General features: G+C 34.9%; 1 protein-coding gene across 6 annotated transcripts in view; it reads right to left on the bottom strand.

Moving 5' to 3' along the window:
• Nucleotides 1-5926: 5926 nt before the first annotated feature.
• Nucleotides 5927-14694, bottom strand: part of Pkcdelta (Protein kinase C delta) — a 309961-nt gene continuing 301193 nt past the window's right edge. For all 6 annotated transcript variants that reach the window (XM_069818485.1, XM_069818486.1, XM_069818484.1 and 3 more), the window contains 2 exons: nucleotides 11593-11733; nucleotides 5927-7423 (listed from right to left, as the gene is read on the bottom strand). In XM_069818485.1, coding sequence (XP_069674586.1) covers nucleotides 7277-7423; nucleotides 11593-11733 — 288 coding nt within the window. In that variant the 3' untranslated portion in view covers nucleotides 5927-7276. The remainder of the gene's footprint in view (nucleotides 7424-11592; nucleotides 11734-14694) is intronic.

Genomic DNA, 14694 nt, shown 5'->3' on the forward strand with positions numbered 1-14694 from the left:
TTATTTTTTATTCACGTAATATTATCATATTTTTGCAGTTTTTGAAGTAAATTTCGGAACGATGCTAGTAACAAACCAAATAGCCTGAATTTAAGTAACTTAATATTCGTTATCTTGTGTATCAGTGCTCCGGTCTCTGACCATGCGCAGTGTCTTACATCTGAGACTTCGGAATATTCAATCGTCTCATCCTTTTCTAGGGAAACTGTGCATAAAGTAACAGAATATATTAAACATATCTAATACCACAGTCTAGTATATACAGTCACGAAGATCAATACGTAATAAATATGCATGCATAGATAGTTGCTAACCACTAGGACCGCTAATATTGCCTCATTACAGACAATGCGAAATAGTACCAGCACAGTCTATTGTTCCTAGCACCCTCACAACTGAAGCTTCGTGACTGTGCTAATACTTCTGCAATAACATACGCACAGAAGACATTGATGCAGACTGCAACCACACGGTAAATTAAACTCGTGTAAATTAGTTCAGATGATCACACAGACATTACTAAGGATACATATAATATATGGGGAAAATATAACTAAATAAAACCGTAATCAATTACGTTAGCTTTACCATGATTCCGAAGATGTTCTTCGATTTCCAACTACAAGAATCACGGATATCACACGTTAATACTATCCTATTAAATTGTGGTGCTTATGCTGAATTTCGTCAATCGCTCTGATATAATTGGGCCAATGACGTTTGGCGTCAATGTCCAACATTACCGCTTATATTATATCTCTAACATTAATAACTCTCTTTTTGCCGATAACATTTTCTGAAGTTACTTCCCCTTTTCAGTTCTGACCACACGATGAATTCGTTCAAAGAATAATGGTAAGGAGATAGACACAGAATTACAATATGTGACAGTATTTCAAAGCCATATAGGCTACATTGAGAGTAATGACATTTAGCAGTAGCAGTTTATTTACAGAAATACCTTGTTCAGTTGGCGATGTGTTAAAATGTTCAGGTTGATTATCAGTTATCATCTCTACTTAATGTCCGAATTTTATCCCATGGCTCCGTACTCAATCTTGTACTGTCTTGTAAGTTTACATCTGCACTACAATATAATACACTGCAGCGCACCGCACTCATGAACTAACAAGCAGGTAGGCAAGGTCAACGTAACCTCCCCACCTCTCTCCCAGTCATCCCCAATGTTTCAGCTGTTTATGACATCATGGCCTTCTTATGGAACAATATGTACTGGAGCAATTAATACCACTGTCACCACATAAATTAATTCACTATTAAACCTGAAATATTACATTTCTAAAACAAAAATCCACTTACCGTACCTAATTGTAACTGGAATGGACATTCATAAAGACTACTGCAATTTTTCTGTAATCTTTCAGACAATTGAAAGCTCCGAAAAGAACCACTACGAAGTCAATATAACAATATTATTGACATAAACATTTGTGAGATTTCTCTTGAAAAACACACGTCAGTGGGAGGGGTAAAAGACGATCCATCAGTTTGACGATTCTTTAGTTCACGTGTATCGGTTTATGTATAACTTACTATTAAATTAGTCCATGTACAGTATGCATCTTTTATCACTAATCTGTTAGCAAGACGATACCCGATCCCTCTCTGTCTAGGACTTAAGCTGCATAATTATACAGTTAAATTTTCCATGCGTGTAGGTATGCAATCTGAGAAAAATATTGCAAGAATTAAATTTAAAACGCGCGTTCAATTAAGATGCATGAAGATTTTGTGTCTACATGATGCGCCGGTTTGAACGTCATCTTCACTACGTATAGGCCTATATACAGAGTGAACCAGCCAGGTTAAACTCTTAACGCACTCACAGCGGCTGGTTCATACGTAACGACACTATCATATGCGGAGGATTTGTTCCGCGCTTTTGCGGTTAGTACTGGGTAATGATATACTTACCGAATTCACAATTCATGTTCGAAATGACGTCCTTGTGATATCTGGCAGGCTGCACATCTCCTGAAGACATGCTCAGCATCTGGCCGCAGTTCGTTCTCCGAAATGGCTCGAATTTTGTACCGGATATTTTGAGTTCCTCAAGTGAATGTCGGTTATTCGCGTAAACTTTACTTTTCAGTGTGCCCCATAAATAAAAATCGCAGAGATTTAAATCTGGCGATAGAGCTGGCCATAATCCACGACTTACCGCTCTGTGATCAAACACTTCCTGAACCGGCGGTCATTGACACATGAGCAGTGTGAGCTGTGCCATTATCCTGCATGAAATAACTGTAGTCCTCACTCAGCCTTAAATTTTCCACTACCAGTAAAAATAAAAAATAATATATATATATATATATATATATATAAAATATATATAATATATATATATATATATATAATATATACAGTGGCTCCCTTTAATATTCGGTTCGTGATTAATTTTACAGTATTTTGCTATTGATGTTTTGTTCTGCGTTGAAGTGAACCTGCATTTCGTTGCAGATAGAACATTTAAACACTTTGTACATAATGTTAAAAAAATTTACATCGAAAGTTTAATATTTACGATGTAATAACAAATAATCGCTAAGTAACATCAAAGTTCACCCTCTTTAATATTCGGTGTTGATTTATTTTCTTCCAATCTAAGGCACGTTTTCTGCTGACAGTATTGTAGGGTTCAGTAGCGAACGTGCAATCATTCTGTCTACACTTTGTGCACAGCTCAGGCGAGGTGGAGTACAAGTCGTAAAATGGGTCGCAAAGGAAACAACACAACTTTTGACCAGCGACAACTTGTGATCTATCATCACGAAAAAGGGCTAAAATACACAGAAATAGCCAAAATATTACGTGTGAGTAAGAGTACAGTTGGGGATATAGTAAGAAGATACAAAAACGAAGACAGAATCGAGTCCATACCACAAAAAGGGCAGCCAAAAAAATTAACTGAACGTGAAGAACGCTCCATCCTGAAGAAAATAAAAGAAAATCCTCGACTAAGTGCAACGAAACTTGCAGCATGTGTTCGTGAGGAGTTTGGCAAGCAGGTAGGTGCCGAAACAATTCGAAGAGTTTTGAGGAAAAAGGGGTTTAATGGGAGAGTATGTAGGAAAAAACCTTACATAAATGAAATAAATAAAAGGAGGCGGCTTCAGTTCGCAAGGGAACATGTCCATAAAGAGGAAAACTGGTGGGACGATGTGATATTTCCTGATGAAAGTAAATTTAACGTCTTTGGGTCGGATGGACAACAGTACGTGTGGCGTAAGAAAAATGAAGAACTCGAAAAAAAGAATCTGTTGCCAACAGTGAAACATGGTGGGGGCAACGTCATGGTATGGGGTTGTATGTCTGCAGGTGGGATTGGTGAACTTGTTTTTATAGAAAAAAGGATGGATCAGCATGTGTATTTGGACATATGAGAAACAATTTAAAACGAAGTGCAGAGAGTCTAGGGATTAAAGATAGTTTCAAGTACTATCAGGACAATGATCCTAAACACACAGCTGAAAAAGTGCGTTTATGGCTTCTATACAACTGTCCAAAGGTAATCCGAACCCCAGCACAATCACCGGATTTAAATCCGATTGAGAATTTATGGGAGGAACTTAATCGCAAGATCAGACAAACTCCTATCACTTCAAAGACAGAACTGAAACGGAGATTAACGGATGAATGGAGGAAAATTAGTCCCCAATTTACTACGAAGTTATCCAGGAGCATGCCAAGGCGTTTGAGGGCTGTTTTGAGGCAAAAGGGGTATTCAACAAAATATTGAATTGAACAAAACCGAATATTAATGAGGCACTATGTTCTATCAGAATAATGTAATAATGTTCATAATTTTTATTTATTTAACAGAGGAGATTTTTTTTCATTTTGTTGTAAATCTATGTGATTTAACAGAGAGTATACTTTTGCTTTTATTATAGTGCACATTTTTATTTTCATTAATTTTTTTGAAAATAATTAGTGTATTTATTTTAATCTTACATGCCAGTCAAACCGAATATTAATGGGAGCCACTGTATATAAATAATTTAAATTGTAGGAAAGGTCGGTCTAGTTTTGAACCATGAATAGAACGTCAACTGCAGCGCACACAAGATGCAAATGTTCCCTGATGTATCTGTGCCATGAGCGAAATATGACGTCACGCCAATATAGTCTATGAACAACTAACCTTATATCCGTACACCCTGCGGTAGAATATGGTCTCTAGTCATGATTATAGCTATTTTTGCTAAAGATGAGATATGCCATTAGCGCTGCTACTGGAAAAACTGAATATCACATAACGTGGGAGTCCTGTTGCTATTGCGGTAATGGCTGAATTGCTAAGTAGAAGCTATTTAAAATATTGTTTCAATGTAAGTTGCTTATCCAAAATTTTTCATGATTTGAATTTACTTTAATATAGAATGCATAAATTAAATTATTATTTCTGAATATGACAATGAAATCACTATATTCTTTCATTATAACTTTCTCAGTTTCACATTGATTTCATAATTCGTTTGCTCTCTTGCCTTAAATTCAATATAGTCCATTGAATTCTATGCCTTTCATCATAATATATTCTACTTGTTTTTCCTCTTTTGTTCGATAGAGAGAAGTTGTGCGGTATATCACAATGGATACCTTGGCCCACATAGATATACAGTATATCACTAAATTGGATTTCCACGGGATGAGGAACAACTGGTCAATAAAATCTTTCATCGAGTCTCTCAATCAGAAATAGGGTTCTTTTACGTATTGTAAGTCTATTTCAGATGGAGTCTGAATATAAAAAAATGGAATATCCAACTTTGAAGAGAAAGAAAAACTAGAGACTGAAAAATAATAAATTAAAAGAAACAATAAATTTAAATAATTGATGTCAATTTTAGAAGCTGATGGGAAGAATTCAGCTGAAATTGAAAAAAAAGAATAAGTGAAGGAAGGAGGGTAATTGACATGTTGAACTCATTCTTTGGAGTAGGAACATTTCAAATAGAACAGAAACTCTCATTTATGTCATTGGTACAAAGGTCAGAATCTTGGACATGAGACAGAATACATGAAAACGAATTATTGGCTGCTGAAATGGGCTTGTGGCGGAGAGCAACGAGAAAATGAAGAACGGAAAAAATTCAAATCAAAGAATTAGATAAATTAAGGAGGTAGAAAAGAACGTTATTGAAGTAAATGAAGAAAGACGATTTAAAAGATTTGGACACGTGAAGAGAATGAAAAATGGAAAAATACCGAAGATTATGCTGGAATGGGCTGCGGATGAAAGGCGAAAAAGAAGGAAACCAAGAGAACAATGGATCGACGGCGTCAGAAGGAGTATAACTAGAAGAGATCTTACTGAAGAAGATGCTGAAGATAGAAATTTGTGGAGGAGCAAAATTTCTTTGGATGAAAGATAACTGCTATATTGTAATAATAATAATAATAATAATAATAATAATAATAATAATAATAATAACAATAATCTATATATTTCAGAAATAAAGTCACATTGAGGATATCGCCTCTTAAAAGTCTATCGCCAGATAGCTCAGTTGATAGAGGAACTGGCTGCGGACAGGAAGATTAATCTTTTCTCGTTGTCAAAAATTCCAGAACTGGCCTGGAGTCCACTCAGCCTCCTGTCAAATTGAGTACCGAATCTCTCTGGGGTAAAAAGAGGTCCGAGCGTGATACCGATCACATCACCTCATTCTAGTGCCGAAGTTATGAAAGCATGGCGCTCTACCTCCATGTTCGTCGTAAAGGGATATCTTTATTTTTAAAAGAACAAATGAGTCAATGATGTTTGATTTATCGAATTTCGAGATTTTTGGCAATAGTGGTAACCACCACGCCACTGAGGATGAGTTTGTACTAGGATAATTGGACTAATGCTGTTTTCAAGGAAATGAGAGATGATGGCAGGTCGTAATATTAATTCATATACATTAAACAAAATATTTAATGAGAGATTATAACATTGTGAATAGTGATTCTGCGTACAGTATTTCAAAACATTAGTATTTTTATATAAAATTAGAACTGCAGCACAGACATACGCAGTTTCTTTACGTTATTATTCTCTAATAAAATAATGCTTCGTTAGTCCATGTTATATTCTAGGATCAAATATGAGCAGGTTCCCAGACTAAGGAAGGTCCCAGATACTCTAAATCATTGTTTTAGAAACCACTGAATTTTACTGTGGAATTCTCATAATTTCAAAAACTGGCAGAACCTCACATCAATAAAAGACATATACAGTATATTAAAAACTAAAATCCACATCAACTCAAACTCTAAAAAAAAAACTGGTAATACAGCATATAAAACTTGATTGCAGTTGAGCTTTAGTCTACAGAATTACTGAATTAATTAGAATCGATTCAGATAGGAATCGCAAGACAAGCCATTGCACGACTGAAGTGTTCATGTTAACTCTCACATCAGCAGATTCTCCAATCCTACATTCAGACTGATATAAAAAGTTTGTCAGTTTACCATTCGAGTATTACACATAATATATATTTTTTTGCATATTGTGTGGCAAACTTGTTCCCAGCAATATTTCCACACTAACTCTTCATAATGGTACATCGTCACTACTCGAGAATCCTCTAGAGATGACATTCACCAGCAGGTCAATTCACAGAATCTCTGAGCACTTTTCACAGTACTCTAGGGCTCTGTGATTGGGAAACCATTGCTTCTAGATGATGTGTAGACTTAGACTAAAATTGGGTTATTTCTACTTTCTCCCCAATACAAAATGATATCTATTATTAATCCACTTAAAATCATCACATTAAATAGCTTTACAGCTCAAATTGTTGACATAAACTTATCCAAGAAATCACACTTATCATTGTTTTCCATTTATCAATGAAGAATGACCTGAAGTCCAAACTTGACCCTCATGGAAGACGTAGAATGATTTCTTTGAACATGGGTACAGCTGTTGAAATGAGTGAACAATGCAACTCATATCCCCGTTTCCCTTACGCTAAATGTAAAGCCGTTACAGTACTTCATAGTACAGTCGCAAAGTACCATCTTGTTGTTACATGGTGTTCTGAGTGGAGTAAATACTGATTTAGCAGCAGCAAAGCAACAATTGAAGCTTGTTACGAAGAACAAAGTGGCCACAAAAGAGCAAGTGTGGTGTGAGCAAGTTGACACTCTTGAAGGCAGTGAGATTTCTTACTATCTCCTGTTATTACACTGCTCGGTGAGAAAGGACCACAGCGCAGACGAATTCAACAGAAGGAAAAAAAAGTGAATCATGATGTTCACTTCAATCTGTCGCATTTGGATTAGTGTAGCTGAAGCCTTGGAATTGTGTTTGATCCATTGATTGCAGAATTTCACGTTCCACTGGCGTTAACTTCGCTCGTTCTGCTGTGAATGCTTTGTCGAAATATTGGACATCTAGTGGGTGTTGCTGAAACAAAATAAACGATTTCATAATATTTGAAGTAACCAATGCTTGAGAGCACTGCGTAGTTCTGGACTGCTTTGATTGATTATAACTTGTAAAATATTATAAGCCTTTGTATTACTAACGACAATTACATTAAAATTTGCCACAGTATGAAGCAATTTAAAAATCCTTTCATGCACTTAGCAGGCAATAATTATTTCCACGGGTTTATTTATGAAAAATATTTCTTTTAAGAGCTGAATTATAAGTGCACTTTTCTCAGGAACTATTTGACATACCTTAATGAAACTTTTACTATACATTTTTAAGCTTAAATTCTGCAATTTCTAGTTAAAATTATAAATAAATAGGCCTATGTTTTAGCTTTTTACTTTAAATTACTATTTTTATTACAATTGTCCCTGCCGTGGCGTCGTGGTCTAAGTCATTCTGCCTAGGACTCGCGTTACGAAATGCGCGCTGGTTCGAATCCTCATGGGGCAAGAAATTTTCTCATGGAATTTCGGCCAGTATATGGGACCGGTGCCCACCTAGCATCGTGATGCACTTGGGGAGCTACGATAGGTAGCGAAATCCGGTTGCGAATGCCAGCTATAACGGCTGGGGGGATCATCGTGCTAACCACACGATACCTCCATTCTGGTTGGATGATCGTCCACCTCTGCTTCGGCATGTGGGCATGAGGCCAGCAGCCGGCTGGTCGGTCTAGGGCTAGGCTCTTCACGGGCTGTAGCGCCACGGATTATTATTATTATTATTATTATTATTATTATTATTATGATTATTATTATTTCTAAATAAGACATTAATGTCAATATGTCAACTAACATGTGCCTATTTGATCAGATGTTAGGTGTGAATAATCAGAAATTTTGTGTACCACAAAATGTAAACAACTGACAGTCACAGATAAAACAGTATCTCATGAGTGCAAACAATAAACAATAAGAATGCAGTCTCTGGAAAAAATATTTCTCCATAAAAATAATAAATAATGATTTTTAAATTACTTTGTATTGTGGCAAAATTTGATTCAATTATCTTTAGTAGTATAAAAAATACAACGGTTTAAAGTATTTTTCTATTTTACAAGCACTCGAAGGAGACCTATAGCTACCCGGTGTCGCTAAGTATTTATTTAGCTTGCTAGCTTGTAGGCAAATTAAAATTATAAAACAAAAATATTTCTAGCCACTACCGTAAGAGCCTATGAGCTCCAATACCTGGACACCGAATGTTTGAATCGTTTTATACATCGATTACTTAGAGGCATACTAACTGCAATACTAAATTGCGCGAAAAGTATTCTACCTAAATTCCAAATTGTTTTTAACGTTTAATAACTTCCATCTGCCTATGCTAGACACAAATTGTAAGTCATGCTAGCACATAGCATCGCTAAATGCCAATAATTCAGTAGGTATACCTGTAAAAGACAGAAAATACAAATCTACTAACTGTATAATATGTAAATTAAAGAATAAATACAGAGCTAGCTACGAAATTTATTTATACCATAATGAACACACGTTATTACGCATTGTTACAGAATTTTATTACTAAAAATATGCAACTATTTTCGTTCACTCCCAATATTTAATCGCTTGTTACAACCAAAGAACACGAGTTACATCTGCAAGTGAAATACGTAAGTAAATACTAGCTCTTCAAATCTGTGATCGGATTTTAGTTAGCGTTTATGATTTAAGAGTTTTGGTAGAATATGTTACTAAAGCTTTGTTATATTGAAGAAGACTGCTCGTAGCCCCTGTGACGTCATCTACGAATGAGATAATATCGTCGCGTTATTTCGAAACCTCGTAACTCCAGAAAACAACATTTTTCAGTAAGAACAAAAATATTAATGGAGCGCAAGCACGTGCTTTCGCAAAATATAACAATCAAAAAAACACATTGACAATTTACCAGATTTTGTGTTAGTATAGGCCTACCTGTTAATACAAAACTTCATATCGTTAATGTTTGGATATACGAGTTTTTGTGTTTTATTCCGTTATGATTCCAATGTACGTGGTTTTGTATTTTGTGATTTGCGGAAAATGTATCGTTCATTTTTTATAAGCGTTCATAAACGATTGAAGATCGATATTTTGCAATCCTTAAACCCGAAACCTTAATTTCAGTATAACATTTAACATGTCATATACATATACATTACATAGCGGTATTCAACGACTATTTGCGAACCGAGGTTCCTCTGTTTATCTTTATTCGGTTATTTAGCAACACTTTTTCAACTACTCTGTTATATAGCAGCTGTGAGACTGATGATGGTGAAATGGTATTTGGCTAAAAGAGACCGCCGTGTGATAACCTGGTGCCTTACAATTGGAGAAAACCTCGGAAAAACGCAACCAGGTAATCGCCCCAAGTAGGAGGACAAACTGTGAAATTGACTAAGCGAACACTGTAGTTAGACTCAAGTAGCAGTATAATTACCCAACTTACGTGGAGTAGCTCACCAGGTGAGTTATAAGCGAGCTTTCCCTTTCTTAAGAGCCCTAGCCCTTTAGGGAACACAGCGGACTCATTCATTCATTGTATATGATTAGGCCTAATTAATCATTCATTCATTATGTATGATTAGGCCTAATTAATTATTTGAAGAAAAAATTATCTACTACTGAAGTAAAACTAATTTTTAAAATAATATTTCCTAATTTTGTTCCGTATTATTCATATTGCCCCACAATATTTCCAAATTACCCCACATTTTTTAAAATTCTTTACAACTTTGTGGGTAAATAGGGCAGCTCAATTTTGACTTCAATTGAAGGATTCAGAGCCATAGTGGGCCAAGCGCCATTTATTAAAATGGAGAAAGCAAGGGTTAAAGTTAAGTGAATACCATGATATTTCAATCTTCATTAAACTAATGAAGATTGAAATATCATTTAGTTTTAATGTGTATCCTACTTTATTTTACTTGCTACATGTTTCCATTGAATTATGGTGATAACTTCATTTTAACGCTTGTTTTCTACGGTTTTAGTAAATGGCGCTTAGCCCACTATGGTTCTGAATTTTTCAATTACAGTTATTTTCATTTTATAAAGTTTAAATTAATTCTTTAAACATGTACGTACAACAGTCCATATTACTACGATAATGTGAGTATATTCCAAGAAAAATGTTAAAATATCTGAAATTATCCAAATTACTCCTTTTTACTGTAAATGAGAAACAATGAAAATATTTCTGGAGTGGTTTGAGCTGTTTGCACTGCTTTGCATAGTGTCAATAGCAGGTCGTTGCGGAGATAAATTGTACTTTCGAAAAGTTGTACTTTTCGTATATATTTATGTCAGAGGAAATAGTTTAAAGAGGTATACTTGCCAAAACAGGTCATATATTGAGAAAGATTTTTGTTTGTCAGTAATAGGAATAGTCCAAAGAAATGTATTTTGAGTAACTAATCTTTTTATTTCAGAGCAATATCAAAAAATTTATTATTACTACTAGTGTTGTTTTATTACGTCATTGAATAGATCTTGACAACTATGATGGCTACTTTATAGCACAACTATTTTAGGTCCTAATTGGAAACAAAAATTATGGTATAAACATTTGAAAGACTATTAACATTACGAAAATTTTAGATATTTTAAAATTATTCCATAAGAAATATTCATTACATGTAAAGAGATAAAATTACAACGAGAAATTAATTTTTTAGCATTAAATTATCCTGAGTAATTTATTGCAGATGGACAATATATACTGTAAGCCTAAAATAGTTTTACAGCTTTTGTTATATTATTTTTTTATTATTGTAGTATAACACGTCCGTATAAAGGGTGACTGTAAGTTTTATGGCTTACTGCGTGTAGCACCGTTGGCGATCGCTGGAGCGCTACTATAACGAGACGTCAATACTGGCGACCTTGTTTTCAGAAACAAATTACACCAAGCAAGTGCAAAGAAACTTTTTAACTAGTTGCCAACATCTTTAAGTGAATAAAATCCCAGCTTTCTTTAACTTAACTCTAGAACTATATCCTTTGCGTGACTTACACGTCAACAAAATTCCTGTCACTGTAAATGATCGATGTTGAAGGGAGTTCTTTTTAGAGCAAACATAAGTTTCCTTTTAATTTTGTTAATTACATAATTCTATTATTATATTATATACTAAAGCTTTTGCATACCACTCTAGGCTTGAACGGGGGTTCCAGCTCACGTTGTTCAAGAGCATACCAATCCATATTCCTGAAGAACGGCTGGTCCATCACATCTCCTGCCATACATTCATTTGTTCCCAGTCGTTTTGATGCATCTTTTTCCAGCAACTGTATTGACAGAATTAATCTCACATTAATTACAAATTAAAATGTTAATATAGAGTATAGGGTATTTCAAAAGTAATAATACAAAATTTGAGGATGAAAATTACACACTAAGCAAATATGTCTCAGTCAACTTGGATCTGCAAATGAGCCTCTTGCGACATGGAGGTATTTTGTTAAGATCCGCCCCGTACTCCAGGCGAGAAACTTCCATATTCTCTGTACCCGTGTGGAAGTGCATCTGTCGTGTTTTTTTCTAGGGGTAAAACTTTTTGCTACACTGGCGCTCAAAGATATCTGATCTAGAATTTTCTAATCGTGTAAGCGAACTTTCTGACCACGAGATAAGTCAGAGCCAAAGATATAACAAATGAACAAACTTTGAAATAGTTCCGCTAGTTCTCAGTAGGTGACACTATTATTGGAACGGGTAAAAAAATGTTTTGGGAAAATGATGATGCAGATTAAGTATAAATATATTACCATAATTTAACATTATCAGCGGTTTCCCGCTAAACCCAGTGTTGTTTACAATTAGCAGAGGGGGATAAAATTTTGAATTCTATAATGCAGGTATATATTTTATGTACAGCTGTCAAAAGAAAAAGTGGCCGCTCTCCTGAAACAAAGTTTCCTTCGGGTATCTTCGCTACAATTCGGAGACAGGCGATGTTACATGTTGTTGGACCACGTTGCCTGATATCTACGGTTATAATTGAAGTATTCTGTGTGTTATCCGATAGCGTAATGGTAGCGTTCAGGCCTCTTATTCATGAGGTCCTGCGTTCGACTATAACCTCTTGCTTTTTATGTTCTTTTTTGTTCTGTTTTTGAGAGAGACAAACTATACATAATGGCTCCTTTCTCTTTTACGATTATTTTAGTAATTAACATCAGGTTCATTAATATATTATGCCATGACTTTATCATTATGATATTGTGGCTGCAAATGGAAAGAAAAAAGATTTTATTCTCAATAAAAATATCTTTCGTGGCATAAACAAAACAAATTTACTGGCGTCGGCCTTAAAACATTCAAACAATTAAGCGTTCAAAAAACAAAACAAAAAGCCACAATTCAATATTTAGTCTATCTTCCTCTTATCTCGATCATCTTGCAGTCAAGTGGGCATGGAATTGACTAGTCTTTGCAAATAGCGACTGTTCTTAGACACGATATTCCAGGCATTCTGAACATACCCACATACATAAGTGTTCTGTCCATGGGCAGATCTTTTATTGCAAACCCAGAAATCTCCAATCTTTCCTATTTTCTGCCTTCCTCTTAGTCTCTGCATAAAATCCACATATCCTAATGTCGTCTATTATTCTTTTCAACCAGAGACCCAACCAATTCCTTTTTCTCTTTCCAATCAGTTCCAGCATCATTCTTTCTTCACTCACTTTTTCAAACACAATTTTATTTCTTATTCTGTCTGTCTACTTCACACGCACCGTTCTTCTCCACATCCACATTTCAAATGCTTCAATTCGTTTCTCTTCATTTCGTCGTAATGTCCATGTTCCTTCCCCATACAATGCCACACTCCACACAAAGCACATCACTAGTTAGTTCTTTTTCCAGAGGTCCGCAGGAGATCCTTCTTCTATTAAAAGCTTCCTTTGTTCATGTTTGCAGTTTTTCTTGGGAAGGATAGGCCTAAATGCGGTAACATCCCGCTGCTTTCCGCACACCACTATCTCTTTCGCATCTTATTAAATTCCAGGGGGCCCAAGCGTGGAGATGAGGAGAGTGGATTTGACTAATTGGGCCCTCCGGACTTCACCGAAAGTCACGGCAAGGGTTAAATATTAATTCTATCAGGATGTTTGACCCGATCAGAGACCGGGAAATCTCAATTAGCCTTTGCCCCCCGCATCTTGGACTGGCTTCTACGAATCATCAGAAAATCTTAGAGTGTGATTGGGCCAATTTTTCCGAAAATGTTTCCACACTTTTGCCCTCGTAGCTCAGCGGACGAACGTCGGAATTTAGATGTCAACGTCTCAGGTTCAATTCCTCGTTACTCCTTTTCATTTTATTGTGGTTCAAGATAGTATAATGTAATAATACAAAAAGAAAAACTAATACCAGTATTATGCAACTGGATTTTTCCAAACCTAATATTAAATGTATGTTATTTATATCGCTAAAGAACGATTACAATATAAATAACTTGAATATTATTTATACAGTATCACTAAAGAACGATAACAGAATATAAATGATAAATATCGGTTTGTTTAATTAATATAAGATATTATATAATACGTATTTAATTATCTAAATAAAATAACCTTTTTTACAAAGAAAGATGGTTATTTGTGTTATAATTACTTACATAAAATGCAGATTATTTATATCGCTAAAGAACGATAACAATATAAAAAACGTGAATATTATTCATATCGGAATTTCACAGATTTATTAAAGATGTATTTAAGAAATTGTGGAAGAATAGTAATTAGTAACAGTGTCCTATTTATTCTTCTTGCAGCCAAATTTGTAACTTTTAAAAGTGTGGTTACTATGTTGAAGTGTATGTGTTGCAACGGATGCTTGATTTGTTATGTATGTGAGTCAGTTATGGGATGCTTGGTGTCGTCGCAATGTCGTAATTATAGTTTGATTGTGTTTGTGTGACTATTGTGTATTAATTTATTATGTATGGTACGGAAAGCTGCATATTTGTGTTATAGAAGTGTTACGTATGTGTGTTGTTAATGTTTTTGTATGTTTCAAATTGATAACTGATATTTGTTTTGCAATCGCAATGCCTAATTTACGGATTTTTTATGTTTTGTTTACATCGCGTAAGCTAATTTAATTTTCTTTTCCATTTCTCTTTATGCTTATCTTTTTTGTGTAGAAAACTATAGCCCTAACATACATATGTAAAATAGGGCTAACCCCCATTGGAGATACAATAATTATTATCATTCATATCGTTATAAAACGATAAC

This window comes from Periplaneta americana, chromosome 2 (genome assembly GCF_040183065.1).
Source record: "Periplaneta americana isolate PAMFEO1 chromosome 2, P.americana_PAMFEO1_priV1, whole genome shotgun sequence".
Taxonomy (NCBI): Eukaryota; Metazoa; Arthropoda; class Insecta; order Blattodea; family Blattidae; genus Periplaneta; species Periplaneta americana.